The following is a 22,744-nucleotide window of genomic DNA, read 5'->3' as shown; positions in this document are numbered from 1 at the left end:
TTGGTCCCATCTCGACCTGTATGCGTTCCCGCCGTTCAAGATTGTCAACAGGGTACTTCAGAAGTTCGCCTCTCACAAAGGGACACGGCTGACGTTGGTTGCTCCCCTCTGGCCCGCGAGAAAATGGTTCACCGAGGTACTGCAATGGCTAGTCGACGTTCCCAGGACTCTTCCTCTAAGAGTGGACCTTCTGCGTCATCCTCACGTAAAGAAGGTACACCCAAACCTCCACGCTCTTCGTCTGACTGCCTTCAGACTATCGAAAGACTCTCAAGAGCTAGAGGCTTTTCGAAGGAGGCAGCCAGAGCGATTGCCAGAGCAAGGAGGACATCCACTCTCAGAGTCTATCAGTCTAAATGGGAAGTCTTCCGAAGCTGGTGCAAGGCCAATACAGTTTCCTCAACCAGTACCACTGTAACCCAGATTGCTGACTTCCTGTTACATCTAAGGAACGTAAGATCCCTATCAGCTCCTACGATCAAGGGTTACAGAAGTATGTTGGCAGCGGTATTCCGCCACAGAGGCTTGGATCTTTCCACCAACAAAGATCTACAGGACCTCCTTAGGTCTTTTGAGACCTCAAAGGAACGTCGGTTGTCCACTCCAGGCTGGAATCTAGACGTGGTTTTAAGGTTCCTAATGTCATCAAGATTTGAACCGCTCCAATCAGCCTCTTTTAAGGACCTCACATTAAAAACTCTTTTCCTCGTGTGCTTAGCAACAGCTAAAAGAGTAAGTGAGATCCACGCCTTCAGCAGGAACATAGGTTTCACATCTGAAACGGCTACATGTTCCTTGCAGCTCGGTTTTTTGGCTAAAAACGAGCTTCCTTCCCGTCCTTGGCCTAAGTCGTTCGAGATCCCAAGCTTGTCCAACTTGGTGGGGAACGAACTAGAGAGAGTACTTTGCCCAGTTAGAGCTCTTAGGTACTATTTAAGAAGGTCAAAGCCATTACGAGGACAATCAGAAGCTTTATGGTGTGCTATCAAGAAGCCTTCTCTACCGATGTCTAAGAACGCAGTTTCTTACTACATCAGGCTTCTGATTAGAGAAGCTCATTCTCATCTGAAGGAAGAAGACCTTGCTTTGCTGAAGGTAAGGACACATGAAGTGAGAGCTGTTGCTACTTCAGTGGCCTTCAAACAGAACCGTTCTCTGCAGAGTGTTATGGATGCAACCTATTGGAGAAGCAAGTCAGTGTTCGCATCATTCTATCTCAAAGATGTCCAGTCTCTTTACGAGAACTGCTACACCCTGGGACCATTCGTAGCAGCGAGTGCAGTAGTAGGTGAGGGCTCAGCCACTACATTCCCATAATCCCATAACCTTTTTAACCTTTCTCTTGAATACTTTTTATTGTTGTTCTTTTGGTTGTACGGTCGGCTAAGAAGCCTTCCGCATCCTGGTTGATTTGGCGGGTGGTCAAATTCTTTCTTGAGAAGCGCCTAGGTTAGAGGTTGTGATGAGGTCCTTTAGTATGGGTTGCAGCCCTTTATACTTCAGCACCTAGGAGTCGTTCAGCATCCTAAGAGGACCGCTAGGCTCAGTAAGGAAGACGTACTTAAAAAAGGCAGAGTAATAGTTCAAGTCGACTTCCTTACCAGGTACTTATTTATTTTATGTTTGTTATTTTGAATAACTGATAAAATGAAATACGGGATACTTAGCTTCTTTGTTAACATGTATGCTGGTCTCCACCCACCACCCTGGGTGTGAATCAGCTACATGATCATCGGGTAAGATTAATATTGAAAAATGTTATTTTCATTAGTAAAATAAATTTTTGAATATACTTACCCGATGATCATGAATTAAAGAACCCGCCCTTCCTCCCCATAGAGAACCAGTGGACCGAGGAGAAAATTGAGTTCTTGTTGACAAGAAGTACTTGAGTACCTACTCACAGATGGCGCTGTTGTGTACACCCCCACCTGGATAGCGATCGCTGGCGTATCCCGACCGTAGATTTCTGTTGGGCAACGGAGTTGACAGCTACATGATCATCGGGTAAGTATATTCAAAAATTTATTTTACTAATGAAAATAACATAATTCATTTATTTATCTATTTAACTATTCAGCTATTTACTTATTTTCCCTTTTGTATATCTTAAATTTATTCGTTTATTATTTCATAATTACTATTGTATTTCTTTATATGTTTAGTTTGTTTTATTTAAATATTATGTATTCATTTACCCATACATGAAAGTCCATCAGCTTTAATAATTTTGCTTCGTTTTTTATAGTTAACAGACTCGTTTGCTTAAAGGGGAAAAATAAAATGACAAAATATGAGTAAGTTACGGCAAAACTAGTATGCTATTAGCGAGGGAATATCCTACTCGTATGAGAATCACGCGGACTGACGGATATACACCCTTGCTCAGAACTGTCAAAAATAGCAAAAAAAAGACGTTCATGTTTGATAAATCATACCTTCCAAAACTAATAATGCTAGCTTAAAATCAATGACACTACTGCATAGAAACTTAGTCCCAGCGCAGCAGTGGGGGAATCACTAGTGTGTAGTATTTAGTTTAGTTTTTGAAAAGGCCCATGGTGTTACTATTGTCCCACCCGGCTCTCTTTTCAGTGTTATTCTTAAAGATGCGTAACAATTCGTAACTAGTTACGGTAAATGACAAAATATAAGGTGTATATATGTATATATATAATATATATATATATATATATATATATATATATATATATATATATATATTTGTTGTACTAAAATATAAACATTTGGTTTATTATTGATTTGAAATATTTTAGCAGAATTATTATGATTTAGCCTTAAAACTAAAGTTGACCATAATACTATTTTTTGCTTACTTATATTTACATTTTCTTAACATCATCTCGCGACCCCCCCAAAAGCATTTGGCGACCCCCAGGGGGGTCGCGACCCCCAGTTTGAGAACCACTGCTCTAGTCAAACGCAAGTTTCATTGTCTTCCTTGAAGAGGATGCTTAGACTGGAGCTTGTTCTTTCCATTTCTATTTGCTTCTACCAACCTCACTCTAGATTAGATTTGTTTCTACTGACCTCACTGGACTATTATTATCATTATTAATATCATCATCATCAACAATTGCTAAGCTACAACCCTAGTTGGAAAAGCAGGATGCTATAAGCCAAGGGGCTCCAACAAGGAAAATAGCCCAGTGAGGAAAGGAAACAAGGAAAAATTAAATATTTTAAGAACAGTAACATTGAAATATATATAACCTATATAAACAATTTAAACTTTAACAGAACAATAGGATGAGAAATAAGATAGAATAGTGTGCCCGAGTGTACCCTCAAGCAAGAGAACTCTAACCCGAGACAGTTGAAGACCAAGGTACAGAGGTTATGGCACTACCCGAAGTAGAGAACAATGGTTTAATTTTGGGGTGTCCTTCTAGAAGAGCTGCTTACCATAGCTAAAGAGTCCCTCCTACCCTTAGAAAGAGGAATAGTTTGGTAATATCAAGTGTTGTCAGGTGTAGAGGACAGAGGAGAATATGTAAAGAAAAGGCCAGACTATTCGGTGTGTGTAGGCAAAGAGAAAATGAACCGTTACCAGAGAGAAGGATCCAATTTAGTATTGTCTAGCCAGTCAAATGACCCCCTAAACTTTCTAATGGTAGTATCTCAACGGGTGGCTGGTGGCCTGGCCTTGCTACTACTTACAGTATAACCTAACCATCAGTTCTTACTTGACCTTCTGTGTCCCAGTCCGCTGCATTTGGTAAGAATTGTTCAGGTTTTCTCGCTTTATTCTTGTCATCCTATTCTGCTCAAAATTGATTAATTCTAGCAGTTCCTTCCTCCTCGTTAATGTGGATAATCGGGGTAGATAAATTATCCTTAGGTAATGTTCATTAAGATGTAATTTTCATATCATAAATACTTACTTAGATAATATAGTTACTCCCACTCATCCCTCCACACTTCTGTTATACCAGTTACACAACTTGAAAACGTAAATTGAACTCTCGTTCCAGCAATCAGTGTTACTTACGGCAGTATGGAATAAGAGATATCAGGGTTGACATTGAACATCCCCCGAGAGGGTTTCATTTCACATACAAACTGTTTCTTGACACATCATGGGTGTATGTGTTACAGCTATTGGCAAGCGTAAGTGAAGCACACTACTGATGAGGCCTTAAAATTACAGATTTTTTTTTTTTTTGTGAAAGTTTTTTATTTGTGCAATTATTAGTCAATTAATCATATGTGAAAAAGGACAGAGGTAACTTTTTTTATTGTAATTCATGAAAATAAAACACCTTTTTGCTATATTCATTTTATTGAGAAATTGACAAACAATTTATTGAAATACAGCAATCCCACTTATGCAACTGATGAAGGAAATTAATAAAATATTGCATAAGAGTTACACAATTCTCAGGGAAGTCTATATTTATTAGAAAATGGTAAAAATTTTAAACCCAAGTTTCTTAATTCTGAACATTTTCCCCAAGAATTAACTTCAACAAAGATATTAATGTAATCATATGAATTGCTAATAACATAAAAATAGATCCCAGCTATAGTTCATTACATACTTTTGACTTATTACAGGTATAAAATACATGCAACTCTCATAACTCCTAATACTGAGCTCCAAAGCGGGTTACACTGGAACCATATATGAATGCTTCCCAATCCCCTTTAGCCTGAAGTGATTATTTATTTATACCGTACTGTATCAATTTCTTGTTATTTACATGGCTTTTGACAGTTTCTCTTTTTTTTCCCCAACACAAACCAGAGTCCTTTAATAGGAATATGATTTTGGCAAAGCTGGAAACTGCCATTTAAACTTTTAACGAGATGGTTCTAGTTGTTGACAGTTAGAGGATTCAATAGACAGTCAGTGCAACCATCTCTTAGATTTTTGCCACAAAGCAGTATAAATGTACTTCTTTGCAGACTCATAAACTGGCTGTTTTGATCCTTTTCTTTATCAGATTGTGTTTTTGGTAATGCAGACTCCACGAGTGGACATGGAGGTGTGGCCAGTAAAAAGAAGGCTACGAGGGATCTTTGGACTAAGCAATGCCTAAATTGAAGCCAAAGATACTCAATAGCTCCTTTTTCTCTTCTGCTAGTTCGAAAGCTGCTGTGACTCCTAAATGGGGTGTTCTCTGGAGAAATTCAGGAGGGAGGAGAGACTGGCGTGTGCTTGGGGTTAGCAGAAAGTATCACCTTCTTCTAGCTAAGGTAATACTTCTCTGCCTTTCACAAAGTTCACCTTTCATTATGCTGCCTGACGACATGCAGGACTTGGACCTGGAGAAGCAGTGGCCTTCATTGGCAATCAATGTGTAGAGAAACTGACATCAGGACTCTAAAAGACTTCCCAGGATTTTTGCACACTCCACTCTGATTGTTCCACCAGCAGAAATATTAAACATGGTGACCATCAATGAGTCATTGTCTGCTGCTGGGGAGGAACCTGTGTTTTGTCTAACCGATGCCGGCTCCCAAATCCTAGATGTCTGTGAAGCCTGTTAATGGGGAAAAGAACCAAACATACACTTCCCTTCCTAGCACAACTGTATCTTCAGCCTTGCGCTCAGCTGATCCTTCAGACATGATGCATGCTGCTCTGAAGAAGAGAAAGTCACTGAAGTCCATGAAGACCGTTCATGTGAAGTCTCGTGGGACATACAGATCTCTCCCCGTTTACAGTTGGATACAGGAATTTCTGGTACATCATCATTCTGAGGAAATGCACCCTGTCACATCGTTACTGAGCGGGGTGTTCCTGTGTGTATCCCTGTCCAACACCTCTGCCATCTCTCCCTACACTTTCTTCTTGGTTACTCACAACACAGTAAAGGTGTAGCAGAGTGCACTTCCTGAGAGTTAGGTGTGACAGGAATTACTGTGTCCAAGAGTACATGTGAGAGAGGTAGTATGGTACAGAGAGCCAACCTAGGTCCCAAAGGTGTATCAGTACGTGTTATAGGAGCGTGCCAGGGGTACGGGACATAGCCTGCCCACTGCTTGTCGGGATGAACTTCTGTACAGTCATACCTCTCGGACACAAAAGAATCTGCTTACTAAATTCTCACGCTGCAAAACGAGATGCGAAGAATTTTACATCATAAAAAATGTTTCGTGCAACTAAAGGAGGTACGGTTCGAGAGTCTGACTGTCTCCAGACTGATTTTAAAATTCGCCACCAACCTCCTGCGCTCCAATTAGTTATCTCCCTATACAGATGTCAGTTATAGCTATAAAATCCAGATCTCCTTTTGTTCAGCATCTTCTGTAGTGTATCTTATCATGCATTTACACATTGGTGTTCCTCAGCCATTTTATTTTGACAGCACTATCATATGCATTGACTTTGTGTTTGTGATTTCACTTTCGTGATTATTGTGCTAAATCGTGTTGCGATATTACGTTACTTTACTATATTAGCCATGGGTTCCAAGAGAGTTGCTGATGTGCAGGGAAAGAAGAGGATGATGCTTTCTTTGGAGACAGAGATGGAAATAATCAAGAAACAGGAGGCTGGCATGCAGTCAAGTGTGATCGCAAAGGAATACAGCCAAAATCTGTCTACGAGAGGAATGATCCAGAGTCATTTCAGGAAAATGTATTTCCTTGGATAGTTTTTTAAAAAGAGGCCTTCAGTACTAGTAGGTCAAGAATTAAGCTCAAAGTGATCCAAAAATTAAGGAAAGTGGCAGTGATAAAGAAAATACTTAATGGAATTTAGGAAATACAAAAAGTAAAATAAAATACAAAATTAAAAAAAGGCAAAAAGAAAATTAATTTTGTTTATCGTAAAGTTGTGTTATTGTGTTTCTTAAAACTAAGTGCTAATATTTTCTGCCATTTATTAATCTGTTTTGCAAAGTTAAGTGTATGTTTTCTGCCACTTGTTGACCTTTTCTGCTATTTGTCAGCCTCCTCCCCCAATTCGCTCTCAGACATTGCCTTACTCCATAGGTAAAGTTCTACATTTTTGTTACTGTATTTTTACTGTTTGCTCTAATTATATATTTTTTACAGGTTACTAACAATTAGGTTATTATTAAATGATCCAAATGATTATTGTACAGTACTGTATTTCATCAAGTTTTAGCCATCGTATAAACATTTAATGCGGTGTTTTTGTGGGGCCTAGGATGAAGTAGGCTATTTACATGTAAAAGGCGAATCACAACGTAAAAAAATCACAGTACTAGTGCCAATACAGAACTAATTAATTTTGTGTTAGAGGTATTACTGTATCTCCTACAAAGACTGCGGCCTATAGAAGGAACCTCCTATCGCTTGCCTCGCTTCCCTCACACGAGCATGGGAATGAAGTAGATCATAGGTCTCCTTGTGATAAGTCACCTTCGTCAACTGTATCTGGCTAATTAATCCTGTCATCATTGGTCACCATGAGACCAGTCTCCAGGCACTCCACCCCATGAGATTGGTCTTCTCGCAATCGAACATGAAGCGTTAAAATCCCTCATGCCAATATGTCATAGAATCACTATCACTAATCTAGTTTCCCCAGGAGCTCAGATCCATGTGCCTACCTGACACTAACAATCAACACAGACCTTCCATGCACCATGATCTTTTATGCGACGGGACCGGTCTTCAATTCGAGATCTAACCATGCGCCAAGACCTTCCAATAAGTCCACGCAAGGGGGAGGTGGAACAGGTGTTATTCCAGAACTGCTCTCGGCACTCTTACAACCACCAAGATGCTTCAATGCATTTGCTGAATGTTCAGCAAGGTTCCACCCAAAAGACAGGCCCTCATGCAATGCATGCCTCCTGTCTACCCAGAGACAGGCACGCACGCAATGCATGCCTCCTCTCTACCCAGAGACAGGCACGCATGCAATGCATGCCTCCTCTCTACCCAGAGACAGGCACTCACGCAATGCATGCCTCCTCTCTACCCAGAGACAGGAACTCACACAAAGCATGCTTTCTCTCCACCCAGAGCCAAGCAACTTTCAACACACGCCTCTTCTCCACCAACCAGAGACAGGCAGTCATGCAACACACGCCTCCTCTCCACAATATCTTATTTGTCTTTCAGAGGCTTGCACCAGTGGTTCTCCAAACTCTGAGATCACTACAGCCAAGAGCATTTCACAGTTTACGAAAGGGAGTCGGATAGCCATTCATCTGTACCTAATGCAGAGTAACACCCTGATACCATCGTAGGGATGATGGCTTTTGATTGTCACTTCAACACCCCTCTAAGGTCTAAACCTATCCTTGAGTTGCCATGGTTGGTTCTTGGGGTTTTTGATAGGGTCAATTCCCAGATGTCTGGTCCTGTGAATTCTAATTTTTCCATCAATCCAGCAGTAGCAGCACTGACAGTAAGAACTCTGGCAGAGAAACTTAATCATGTGGGCACATCGTTCTTAGCCCTGAGTCTGCTACCATGGCTAGGATCTTGAACATCCTGGATTGACCACTGGTCAGGGGCAGTAAAGTACTTTGCCACAACGCAGGATTTGGTTAAATTCTGGGACATGGAAGAAGTACATGAACTTTGTCCTCTCAGGTACAAAGACTGCGGCTTTCTTGGTGCATCACTCGGCTAACCAATGGGCCAACTGGGTCCTTAAGAGGGATGATGCATTTGCCACCCCCTTTGCCAGACAGGTGGGCCAAGAGGATGCACTATTCCCGATAAACGCTCCAGTTCTGGAATGTGAACCTCTTCCTACAGAAGGATGTAGAGGCAATGATGGAGAAAGGCGTGCCACTACTCCTTGATCCATTGCGTAATTACCTGTAAGGGCGCAAGTCCTTCAAAGGTAACAGCACCGAGAGCTTCAAACCTCCTCAAAGCCTCCAGATGCTGCTTCCTCTACCCTTCTACCCGACCTGGCCAGTCCAAAGAGAATGGTAAGTCGATACTTCCCTCCTCCAGCTGCTGCAAGAGGCAAAATGCGTATTGAGCCATTGGGCAACGTGGAGCAAAGCTGGATGGTCGAAGTCCTCCTGGATGGATACTGCCTACCTTTCATCAGTTCTTGCCCCTTACTCAGACACCATAGATGTTTCTACCCTACCCAACGGAATTGCAAAAAACTTTGGTCCTAGCTGCAGAGGTGAGAGTGATGAAGGAGGAGAATGTGCTCAACCATCTTGTTAAAAGTTTAAATGGTTGTTTCCAGCTTTGCTGAAATCAAATTCAGGTTTGTGTAGTCAAGGACAATACAAATCACTTTAAAATTTATGATTTTTCTTATTGACGCAAACCATAACTGTTACAAATGACACCACCCACCTCCTTATGTTCTTGATGCAATCCTTTTCACAATTATAACTGATAAATCAAATGTGACATCTTGGGAGACTATTTTTTTTTTCTAGTCCTATCATATATACAGTACATTGTATACAGTATAAATAATTCGCAACATAAAAGCTCACTGCTCTAGTAATAAACTTATTTTTACCCTACTTGATATTTTTGGGGGATAATTTCATGAAATTTATTATACATATGACAATTATTGTTCATGTTTATCATCTGGTGAGCAGGTTTTGTTTAAATTATAGAATTTCCTCTACCCCCAATCCCCTTCTGAAAATGTTAGTAAGCTTTTAATTTTGCAAATTAAAGCTTTTGCATTACTACATCAAATACAGGTACTATGAAAAATGCCATTAGTTACCGTAATCTAAAGAATACTGTACAAACTTTCCCTCAAACCGCAATATGGGGTAAAATTCATGTTACTACTATGAGTATTTGGTAATAAATTATGTACTACTTGTCAAATTGTGTACGACTTGTCAGGTATTCATGGCTCTTCCCTGGAAATACTAGCATAATTGCTTAACTTAGAATATAAAATTTAATATTTTCCCGTAGAATTGTCTTTTTGGTTACTGATGGCTATCAGAAATTGAATACTGTACTGTACTTTTACTTCAAATGCCACAAAATTATGCAGTCCAAAGTTAAAAAAAGTTTTAAGTATTGACTGCATAAAGTTGCAATCACAAATTACTCCAACTTTGAACTTCAAAATACAGAACTACGGGGAATAATTAAATAATTCGTCATTAAATACAAACCCTCATGATTACAAGCACCATTACTACCAATTACTGAGAGAATATGAAAATAGATATCATCTATCATACACGAGTACAGTAGTCAGTTTAATTATTGCAACCCCCTTTTCAAAGGCTACTGAAACACTGCAATTTAAAAATAGTCTGGTTACTTTACCAATAATACCTTATACATTTACCTTACTATAAATACCTTTTATTTAGATTTAAGTACAGACTACCTGTATAAAAGTTGCCATGACATCCATGGAATGAGCAATTCAGACAAATACTTGTTCTAAACCTGACATGGAATAAGCCATAGTTAATTCTTATACAATACACAATTTAAATGTTTAAAATTACGAATAATTATGACAATAAATATTAGGTGGACGCAGAGGCCTGATTAGCAACATCCTCCAGGGCAGCCAGCACCACTTGAGGGAAATGATGACGCATCATGAACGGAGAAATGAGTATCTGTGAAAACTGCTTCATCTCGCCCCACTGATACTCCCAGTGGCCAGCAATCCCATCACTGTAAAAAAAAAATTAAATACACTCAATTAGCACTAAAACAACCAGTTATTTGGCAGGCTATATATCACATTTTAAAAATAATTATATTTTTCCTACGTATACAAACCTGGGTCCTTTAATTAGATACTTCACCACTGCTTTTGAATCATTAACTAAGTAATTAGGTGATGACACGAGAGTGATTGGAGATAGTTCCACCCACCTCCCTGTCAGACACACCCCAATTTTGTCCTTCAGCATAAAAATGAGATGGCAGGTTGAAGGGGAATTTCAACTTTGTAACCCCTCGCTCAAGCTGGGAGATAGGCCTGACAACCGGATGATGCATATGCGCTCTCTCTCTCTCTCTCCAAGCACCAGAGGCATCTTTGAGGGAGAAGAGAAGTCTTGAATCTGGGATCGTTTCAGCCAGAAAATCAGTACAAAATTAAATGAGACCTGGAACCTACTCTTTAAGTGTCTGACTTGAGAGTCCGTACAATTTGCCCACTCTCGTCACAGATGTTAAGGCTATTAAAGTGACAGGTCTTAAAAGGTCAGAATCCTGTTGGGTGACCTTATCAGGGGATCCTTCAATGCATATGTATGAGACATGATATTCAGGGAAGGACAAGACTTAAGATATTACTAAAGCGGAGCGAAAAGTTCCTGCCTGGTCAGGAAAAGTTGCGCTAGCACATCTCTCTGAGCCTGTTGTGGATATCATCTGATGAAAAAACTTGTTGCTGGTGTGTTGATCAGCATGCCTATTTTCATCAAACTATGTTTTAACGTGACATTAAACTTATCAGTTTATCACAATTCCTAGATTGCAACAAAATGCGAGAAGAGGCTCTGCCTCTCCAAGGAAGCCAAGTTCAGCCAATCGTTGAGATTCCACTACAAGTGGGCATAAGGTAAAAGCAAAGTGCACATGCAATAGAAAACCTGAGGAGCAAATGCCAGTCAGAAGCACATGGTCTTTAACTGATGCACCATATCAAGGACAAAGCAGAGGTACTTTCACAAGAGGCTAGATGAATGGGTATTTGAAAATGCATATACTTCAGGTCCACTGAAATTAGGAAGTCTCCCTCTCTGATAGAAGATATGGAGCAAACAGTTTCCATCTTGAGCGCGATCTAGTAAACAAACTGAATCAAAGAAGAGAGGTGAAAGACTGGTATTCAACCCTCAGACAACTTCTCCACCAGAAAAAATTGACCGTAAAAGCCTAGAAAATTGATTGTTCATGAATTCAAGAACTTTGTTCTCCAGCTTTGCTTTTTACTGGCTGGACCAGAGGTTTCTGATATCCTGGAAGGTAGGTCGAGAATGTAATAAGTTGGCAAAATGGGGGGATTAGCTCAACAACCCTAGAAAGACAGTAAGTGGTCATCCTGAAAGAATACCCACGATTTGACTCATTGTCATTGTTACTCAATGGTATGACAGGCATCTCCTACATGAGGCAGCTGGAGGGGGAACTGCCTACCTCAGCATCTCCCTCCTTCTCCCAGCCTCCCTTCCTGGACTGCACCAGATTATTATTATTATTATTATTATTATTATTATTATTGCTTGCTAAGATACAACCCTAATTGGAAAAGCAGGAAGCTATATGCCCAGGGGCTCCAGCAGGGAAAATAGCCCAGTGAGGAAATGAAATAAGGAAAAATAAAATATTTTAAGAACAGTAACAACATTAAAACAAATATTTCATATATAAACTATAAAAACTTTAACAAAACAAGAGAAAGAGAAAAATAAGATAGAATAGTGCGCCCAAGTGTATCCTCAAGCAAGAGAACTCAACCCAAGACAGTGGAAGACCATGATACAGAGGCTATGGCACTACCCAAAACTAGAGAACAATGGTTTGATTTTGGTGTGTCCTCCTAGAAGAGCTGCTTACCATAGCTAAAGAGTCTCTTCTACCCTTACCAAGAGGAAAGTGGCCACTGAACAATTACAGGGCAGTAGTTAACCCATTGAGAGAAGAATTGTTTGGTACACTCAGTGTTGCCAGGTGTATGAGGACAGAGGAGAATATGTAAGGAATAGGCCAGACTATTCGGTGTATGTGAAGGCAAGGGGAAAATGAACATTAACCAGAGAGAAGGATCCAATGCAGCACTGTCTGGCCAGTCAAAGGGCCCAATAACTCTAGCGATAGTATCTCAACAGGTGGCTGGTGCCCTGACCAACCTACTACCTACAAACAAGAGGCACGAAAGGATGAAGCACAGTCTAATACCTTCCTGGAGGAAGACATTGTTGGGGTTTTGAGGAAGCCGGAACCTTTCTCAACCCCAAGGCAGAAGGCATATCCACATTCCTGTTTGAAGAGACAGGGCTCTTGAAAAATAATGAATGTGGATTAGAAAGTACAGACTGTCATTTGTCCAACTCTCCACCGCGGTTTCAAAATCACTTTATAAGGAATGACGATAAATCCAGAAACAATGCATTACATAGTGCTGTCTCAGTACAAACCTACTGTGATATGTGGGGAAACAACTGCATCCCTTCTCTTCTCTTAACTACCCAAGCAAGATGGCTCACAGGTTCGCTGCCTGGTGAGCAAAAATGATGGCTTTTCCTCCCGACAACACAAGTCAACAATACATTGAAGGGTCTTTCAGAGTTGACTACCAGTTGGCCTAGTGTAGTACTTTACCACACTAGACCATTGGTTAAGCCACCATACTACCTGAAGACAGGCCATGGCTGAAGACTTCAAAGCCATAGATAGCCACAGAGAAGGTGGTACCTTCTGTTTTCAACTATTCCAAGGAGAATACCTGCCATGGATGAACCTTTTGAGGTAACAGTATGTCCTCTGGCACATAGAACCTATATTGGTGAGCGAGAACAGGAGGCAGGATTTTACTAAACTGGGTAGACCTGAGAGATCACCCAAAGTCCACATATCTGAGAATCTGATAAACCCAAGACCATGGTAGCAAACTCTGACCATCGTGGCCCAAGTTTAGGCTTTAAATCTTGAAGAGTGTCAAAGTGTTTTGTAAGAAGAGAATTCCCCTGGACTAAAGAACCACGGCTGCTTCACAGATTACTGTACATTGCAAACAAGGATGAGTTCCAGAACCTTTAAGGAGGAGCATTATGACTGTGGGTTCTCTGACTCCGCCAGAGCTGGACGTACTCTTGGGCGAGGGCAGACGATGGACTGGACTACAAATTCTCAGTTTATTTCAACATGAGAATGCTTCCTGTTACAAAACTGCCAGTCAATACGGAGACAGAAGTGGTACTGTGTAACTTTCCCTCTGGTGACCGGTCTGGAAATATTTTTAGGGGTAGACAATAAACTGACCCTAAACTGTGACTGTCCATGTTAGTGGCAGAATGCTTCCAGTCACTGCTAGTCAATCTAGAGACAAAAGAGGTATAATGCATTCTTCCTTCTAGTGACCCGGGACAATTTTTTTTATGGGGGAGCAGACAAACTGGATCACAAACTGTCTCAGTCTATGTCAGTAATGAAATTCTTTCTATCAATGCCAGTCAAATCAGTACTCAGAAGCAATGTACAGAATGGAAGAGATAAAGTGGGCTCTTCAAGTTCCACCCTCACCTAACAGACAGTTCGAGTCTAGCCGGACCTGCTCACTTACTACCAGTATGTCAGCAACTGCTGCCACCACATCAGGCTCAGGCTTCAGTCAATTGACCCCAAAGATAAAGGTTCCTAGGTGGTTTCTTGCAATGAGCCTTCTGTTTAGATTTCTTCCACAAAGAATGTCCAAATTGGAAGAGGAGGAAGAATATGTAGAGGAGCAAACTCTTCCTCTTTCCCTTTCCAAACATACTCAGCCTCCGTGCAGTTGTCGAGGCCAGAATGACCGACAATGACAGTGCTCCTAGAGAGGGAGAAGCTATGGAATCTACTCTAGCAGGAATCATTACACTGTAGGTGACTGTCACCAAGGTTGAACACAAAACCCTCATTGTCACTGTGCTTCACATGTGGAGTCGCACATTTCGGTGAGTTTGGCAGTGGCTAAGTGATCCTTCAAAACACTGGCATATAGTGAACTTAGAAATCATGAAGAGGACCACAAACACTTTAGATCAAAGTTGTCATTAGTTAACTCGGGTACAGGTGAGTTTCGCAGCCATGCCTGGGTAAATTCCTGACTTTGGGAAGTAAGGGTGAGGCAAATGCCTCTGCACAGACAAAATGGGGGTCAGTGTTTTGTCCTCTTGTGTACTACTCACTGACCAATCCCGATTAGTACCTGTAGGGGTTACAGATGGTCCAGGTCAGGTTGAAAAGAGGAAAGGAAAACCAAAAAAGCTCTTTAGGTTTCAATTTATGGGCAATTCACGCAAAAGCTGCAGGCAAATTCTTTTTATGCTTTTTCCTCGTCTTCCTATACTTTGCCCACTGCTTGGAAGACCACAAAACCAAAAGTTTTCACAGGGAGATGAGTGCAAAAAGTCATACCCAATACCAAAAGACAAAGTTAAATGGCAATGAATGGTTACTTTTCACATAATTTTTCCAAATGTTTTACATTTACCATGGCACTTCTATGACAAAAAAGTGCACAACCAACACATACAAAAGTTGAAGGAAAGATCAAACAGTTTGCAAATTTCAGAAGCAGAAGGTGTATTCTCTTGCAGAGCATCCAAAGCTAAAAGGGGCTCGTCTCTGAATAGTAGATGGGCGGGACCATCCCAAATTGCCCACCTGTTGTTATCTACCTTCCTTGTTTATGATTCAATGGAAGTTCCAGCTCACGCTGAAGTATCTCCTATTTAAAAAGAAAAGTTTGTATTCCTTTATGAATAATTATCACTAAATGATCAGCCTACATGGTCCTTCAGAACATTGGTAAGGCATAGCAAATACATTACAGAAGAATATTTCAAAACTGACATATGCTAGAACATTAAAAGATCAACAACAACTGATCAGTATAGTATGATACTGGATCAGTCTCTGATCCCAGACCTTTTAAAGACCACACTTGTTCTGAACTGTATGTCTACCTATACAATCGACTCTTGTTCCCAACATCGGGGGAATGCAAATTAATCTCCTACTCGGCATAATTTTGAATAATTTTATTTTGAGCTATTACTGGCACTATATAGATGGTATAAAAGATTCTTTGCTGCATTACTTCTAAAGTTTAATTTTCATCTGTTCCCTTAGTTGTCTAACTTTTTGAACTTTCCCTTATTCCATTGTCAATCATCCTTTAAAAGCAAATTCTTTGGTTAAGCCCAATGAAAATTTAGTAATGTGACTATTTTCAAACTGATTCAAAACAATATTAATTTTTATTTTTACATAAAATATTCCTTCATGAAAAATTTTTAATACTCGTTATCTTGTCAAGAGCTTAAATTCTACAGGAAGGACTTTAGTACTACTACTGAACCATGTGGTAGTGTAAAGTTCCACTACCACCCTTTTGGGTTACAATAAAATACTAAATTTGAAAAAAAAATAAAAAAATAAAAAAAAAATCCTTTCAATGTTGCCTTACACTTTAGTTTGAAGTGAGTAAACATACATAAATACCTGAGAAAAATAATGACACAGCTACCCCCCCACCCAAAAAAAAAAAAAAAAAAATTAAGGGTCTTCCAAAAGTGTGAAATCCCCTTTTCTCTCACTTTGAACACACAATATTTCCCTCAACAGTTTCAGTAAAATTATTTGTATCATTTCTGATTCCTAAAATTTTGCCTGACTAGTGGAGTCTTATTGTAGGTACTGTACTGTATTTTTCTAAGAGACTTTAATGGTGTAATACAGAATGAGGAATATTGTTTGAAAGTTCTACTAGTTTGCTTCTCTAACCTACATATATTTTTGTAGCCTAGAATGAAGATTCCATGAAGTTTTCTATTATACTTACAGTCTTTGAAAAATAAAACAGGAATAGGTTTCATATCTCAAAATATCCAGAGCTACATTCTAACTTGAATTTTGGCATTACACAGGCCATTTCCTTTTGATGCATGTAATTTATGAAATTTTGCAGGATTACATAAGCTAATCATGCAAGTAGTGTATGTATCACGCTAAATTACTCGTATAAACTAGCGAGTTGGAGATGGAACTGTATTACTGTTAGTGTCATTTACAAAGACTGCTATTACCAATGACAAAATGTATCGTGTTAAGCTACTGAAATTTCAAATAACCAAATCTGTAACAGATTAAGAGAATCACATGTGAGAAACATATACAGTACGCAATATTTAAACCAAATGTAACTCGATGAGGAAAGAAAGATTTAGCATACTTTACTGTATAACTCAATTTAAAAAAGAGTAAAAACCTTATAGAAATTATATAAAGCAAATAAAAAGACCCCTAGATAGAAATTAAAAACTAAATAACACTTACCCATCTTCCTCTGAAACACTAGGAGGTATGCAATACAAAACTCTTCCTGGCAGGAACATTGGCACTTCAGTATGCCTGGGAACTTGGGACCGTCTATCTTCATTAGAAAACACAACCTGGACGTCATCTAAGGATTCCTGTAAGTTTTGGAGGTTAAGTTAAATACTCATACTCACATTGGGTAAATAGATATAGAGTAAAAGAAAGTCAAGAACATACAGTAGTACATGTTAGGAAATAATAGACTTCTGATTTTCAACCAAAAATATTTTTTTCTAAAAATTACTGAATTACAGGAAGCTAAGTACAATTTACTACAGTACCAGAATTCTACATGACCTATTTATTTAATGTTTAATAAATTAATGAGACTTTACATCAATCATAAATGCTACTTAAGTTGATCAGCAAATATCTGATAAATGTAAATAAAGTATTTCATAAACAATATTGCAACATCCAGAAACCAGCTAATTTTTCCTTTTCATTTAGGTTTTTACTCCTGGACCTTAATGCTTCTTAAAGAATTTCTTGTTAAGTAATTTTTTTTTTATAAATGGCAAACTTTTTCTCTTTATTAGAAAAAGCAAAAGCAAGCTTTTCTTATAAATTTAAATAATTCAAACTTTTTGATTAATACTGTGTTCTAAAAGTGTACAACAATAAGTAATGTAGTGGTAAAATAAAAATTAGGGTTAGTTCCAGAAAGAAAGAAAGCAATCTCTATCACATTCATCGTTCAACGCATCAGTGGCGCATAAGCAAAAAGTTTCAACTTTCACAAACAACTGTAGCAAGTAGTGTACCCTTTACTGCTCTAGTTCCAGAAAAATTTACTTACCCTAAATATTAAGGTCATCTATAACTTCCCATCTGTAAATCAAACGAATATTGTAACTAGCATTACCTATATTCCTTCCTCCTGAACCTATGGAATTATGTAACTTTCTAAGTCACCCTCTCTCATTTTTGCCTTATTCCATCTGCACATAAGCATAATCTATTTATGGTATAATTTATGTCACAAAATTAGTTTCCATTTACAACCTAAATCCAATTATATTTCATCTCAACACATTCCACATCTTTTTCTTTCTTTCATGTTCTGCAACTTCAATTTTACCTTCACAAAGAGTATTTGGTTCATCATTCAAGCTTTTGCCTTTTTGAACAGACACTCTACCTAGCCTATAAATAGCTCCAGGGGGAGCTCATTAGCCTATTTGCTTTATTGCGACTTTTTTAATTATGACTGCCTATACAGTAGTTGGTTCAATCCGTCATGAAGCCTGTTATCTCACTCATCATTGTGCTAGTCTTACATTAATTATGACATGAAAATATATTACAAACTTTAAATTTATTACCAAATGGAAGGCTTTTATTTCAACAATTTATATATTTTTGGTTGTATTGTCAGTATCAAAATTTACTTTAATACTTAATTGTGTAGAGATGCACTACATTAAAGGAATTACACTTAAATTTAACCATAATTTCTATATCAATATTTTACTAACTTTAATACCTATCGATGCAAGATTATACCTTTGAAAAACTGCAGCAGCATTCCCAGAGGTACATACAAACATATACCAATGCACTCCCCCAATTTTAGGGGGTAGCCGACATCAAACAAATGAAAAAAAAGGGACCTTTCCTCTCTACATTCCTCCCAGCCTGACAAGGGACTCAACCGAGTTCGGCTGGTACTGCTAGGGTGCCACAGCCCACTCTCCCCCGTCATCCACCACAGATGAAGCTTCATAATGCTGAATCCCCTACTGCTGCTACCTCCAAGGCGACCGAAGGAAGCAGCAGGGCCTACCGGAACTGGGTCACAATCGCTGGACATTCATTCCTATTTCTAGCACGCTCTCTTGCCTCTATCACATCTATCCTATCCTCCTATTACCCATGTTGAATGGAGAGTTACTTGAGGAGGTGGATCAGTTTAAGTACTTGGGGTCTGTTGTTGCAGCAAATTCAACCTCGCACCCCCTTCCTTTCTCGCACATCTCATAACCTTACTCTTACCCACATTAACTCTCAACTTCCTTCTCTTACACACCCTTCCAAATTCTGTCATTAATCGGCCAAGCCTCTCTTCCGAGTCTGCAACCAATACAGTATCATCCGCAAACAACAACTAATTCACCTCCCATTCATATTTATAATTTATTACAGACAACGATTTTAACAACTCGGCAATAAGAATATAATAAAAAGGTTAACAAGAATGTAAACTAAATTATTAAGAAGCTAAAACCCCACTACATTATCCTTATAGTTGCAGGTAAATTTTAAAATTCCATAATGTTTATCTTTGTAGATCAGTTACTCATTGAGTTGTTTAGAAAATTTTTGGGTGTATGAATAATATTTTAAAAGGAAAAGATAAGCAGAATCCTAATGTGTTCCTGAACGAAGGATGTCATTTCACCACCAAAGACTAAGCTATTAATCATGCAAGTAACTCATCAAATAGCTTATTAGTTGAAATCCCTTACCAATATCCTTTTTAGTACTGTATTTCACATGGTAACCAAATCTTGGAGTGAAAAGGTACACCCCTAATGGTACACTGATTTATTTACAGAACATTATAAATTCAGTGAACCTCCTTTTCATTCTTCCACATTAAAAAATATATTACTTTATCTACAGAACACTATAAATTCAATGAACCTCATTCTTTTCATTCTTCCACATGAAAACATATAAGCCACCAAAGATGGCAATGTGAAATATAGTATTTTTACCCCCAGAAATGTCTACATAGCACCATTTTGTTAGACTGGTATGAAGTCAAATACAAGCAAGCACTAACTGTGACTGTACTAGGTTTATGAACATACTTGTATGCTAATAAAGCTAAAGGAAAAAAAAATTATATTGCTAAGCTATGGTATTGACATAAGATCTAATGCTTTTGGAAACAGATTCACATACTGTAAATTTCAAAATAAAAGGAGTATTCAAACTACCCATCCTGAACATTTATAAATATTTTTAAGTTATGTGAGCTTTATTCTGCCAGTAAGCAATAAAATATACCAAATAAATTTAAATAACATCAAGAGGTTTTAAAGGTTTAAAGGCTACTCATGAATGGCAAGGGACAGTGTCATTACCCTATCGAGCAGGACAATGCCCTACAGACCAAGCATATATAAATATGATCACCATCCAAGCCCCTCTCCACCCAGACTAGGACCAAGGAAGACCAGACAATGGCTGTTGATGACTCAGCAGATAGACCTATAGGTTCTCCCAAAACCCCCACCCTTAGCTCACAAGGATGGTGAGGTTGCAGCGACCAAAGAAACTAACAAATTTGAGTAGGACTCGAACCCAGTCTAACGATCACCAGTCAGGGACGTTACCACAACAGCCACAACAAGGATAATTACCAAAATGTGAGATACACATGTCGAGTGATAACTAGACAATAGAACAATAGTCTGATAGAATCAATAGCATTTACAAATAGTCTCCTCTTGCGCATGACCTGGGATTAACAACTCCAGATAAAAACCACGAGTTTATAAATAACGTACCTTTCCCCTCTACTTACCACCAAATTTAATTATTTAAAGGAATAGAATCAGGTACAGGGATTCTAGCAAACTTGTTTGACTTGATTGGAACTCCAAATACTGTACTGTATTTAAAAAATTTCCTGACATCAAAGAGAGAATACAGGGAACTTCACCCAATGATGAGAGCACCATAAATATGCTTTCAAGATCAGAGTTGAAAGATGAAAAAAAACATTCAAAGAAATATGTCAAGCAACAGGGAATAGGTGAAAGGTTAAATCAATTGACAGATTGAACCATTACTAAGAAAAAATAATAACACATGTAAAAATTCAGATGTTGGCAAACATTAAGTACAATTAACCAAAACAGAACTTTTAGCTAAAACTTATTATATGAGCAATAAGTCCACTAGTACAATATAATGACCTAACATCAGAATAATAGCAAAGTAAGGACTCGATACGGCTGTTAGGCAACTAAATTTTAGTAATGTTTTTGCTTTTTTACCATTACTATTACTTCAATGCATAGTTACTTTAATGTAATTATACATTAGAGCCCTTGGGAACTGGTATTAGTCAACAATCAAGGTTTAAAAGCTGCTCTAAATTGCAGAGGCAAGGGACAGTGCAATGTTATATAGACCTATCAAGGGCAAGGGACAGTAAAATGTTCTAATACCCAACATATATACATATGATCAGTTTCCTAAGGATGTGGATACTACTCGAAAACTATTGAGCTAAGCAAGTCTTAACCTAGCAACTCTGATTGAAAGTCAGGGACTTTCCATGTCTTGGAGCATGGAAATTATTTATTCGAAACAAGAGGCTATTTACCCAGAAAATGCATAAAATATTGCAAAAATATCTTTAAGGTGTAACTGCAGATAAAAAAAATCAGTCTTTACTATGCAATCTAGCAGACAAATTTCATAATGAATTGTATAACAGTTTGTTAGGACTCATTTTTCTTCACCCAAGGGGTTAACTTCTGCACTGTAATTGTTCAGTGGCCACTTTCCTCTTGGTAAGGGTAGAAGAGACTCTTTGGTTATGGTAAGCAGCTCTTCTAGGACACTCCAAAATCAAACCGTTGTTCTCTTGTCTTTGGTAGTGCCATAGCCTCTATACCATGACCTTCCACTGTCTTGGGTTAGGGTTCTCTTGCTTGAGGGTACACTCGGGGACACTATTCTATCCAATTTCTCTTCTTGTTTTATTAGCGTTTCTAGTTTACATAGGAAATATTTGTTTAAGTGTTGTTGCTGTTCTTAAAATATTTATTTTTTTCCTTGTTTCCTTTCCTCACTCGGCTATTTTCCCTGTTGGAGCCTTTGGGCTTATAGAATCCTGGTTTTTCAACTAGGGTTGTAGCTTAGCAAGTAATAATAATAATGGAGATTTCCCAAACTTAAGTTTAAGCAACACTAGAGGAATCTCTCTCTTGAAATGCTGGAAGTGTGTCTTCAGCTCCCCTAGAAATCCATGTATGGAGCCGATGTGGTGCTGGCCTGCGGCACAATCACTTCTGCCAATATGTCATTACTAGGGGAGGCAGAAATCTTGAAAGGGAAGTCAAAGTACCAATGATATGGTATAAATGATCCCAATATTTATCTATTATTTTATCAGGCTGTTTGGTAAGTATAGCAAAATCTTCTTCAAGTGAGAGGGGTACTGGTCATCCTTGGTCATGGGTACATCATAGTAGCAGGTAATGTGTGCCAAATAGCTATTTAGCAGTCAAGACAGATGCTTACATGTCAAGGTGGACAGCAATTAGGGTAGGAGCGGAAGCAATGAGGTTGGACAAGTTGACTATAAACAGCATCCCTCATTTGGAACAGCAGTAGATAAAACATGGCTAATTCATATAGGTTATGATCTGGCAGAGCAAGATGCAGAAATAGATTTGAACAAAAAATAAACCATTAAAATTAATGTTTATAAATTGCTTATTTGTCAATATTTATGTAATGCTTGGAGTGCTACAGAAGACATTCCAGCACTGCACTTGTGAATCAAATGGAACAAATGTGCTGTCACATACATAATGTGTATGCATGATGCTGTAAGTGATAGTTATGCATTTCAGTTCTTTCTCTTTATGGCATAAAAATTTTTCTTTGTAAAATACAAGTGTACAATTCTCCCTTTCATAGGTTACTTGGTTTATTTTTATGTAATATTTATTTGCAGTCATACCCAAAATGTGGAGTTAGTTATTTT

At 38.6% G+C, this 22,744-nt stretch overlaps 1 protein-coding gene across 3 annotated transcripts in view; it reads right to left on the bottom strand.

The window, feature by feature from the left end:
• Positions 1–10,244: 10,244 nt before the first annotated feature.
• The window catches only part of LOC137657571 (diacylglycerol lipase-beta-like), a 227,171-nt gene continuing 214,671 nt past the window's right edge, over positions 10,245–22,744 (bottom strand). For all 3 annotated transcript variants that reach the window (XM_068391904.1, XM_068391905.1, XM_068391906.1), the window contains 2 exons: positions 16,969–17,105; positions 10,245–10,590 (listed from right to left, as the gene is read on the bottom strand). In XM_068391904.1, coding sequence (XP_068248005.1) covers positions 10,437–10,590; positions 16,969–17,105 — 291 coding nt within the window. In that variant the 3' untranslated portion in view covers positions 10,245–10,436. The remainder of the gene's footprint in view (positions 10,591–16,968; positions 17,106–22,744) is intronic.

Source organism: Palaemon carinicauda, chromosome 18 (assembly GCF_036898095.1).
Source record: "Palaemon carinicauda isolate YSFRI2023 chromosome 18, ASM3689809v2, whole genome shotgun sequence".
NCBI lineage: Eukaryota > Metazoa > Arthropoda > Malacostraca > Decapoda > Palaemonidae > Palaemon > Palaemon carinicauda.
This window is presented reverse-complemented; position numbering and strand designations above follow the sequence as displayed.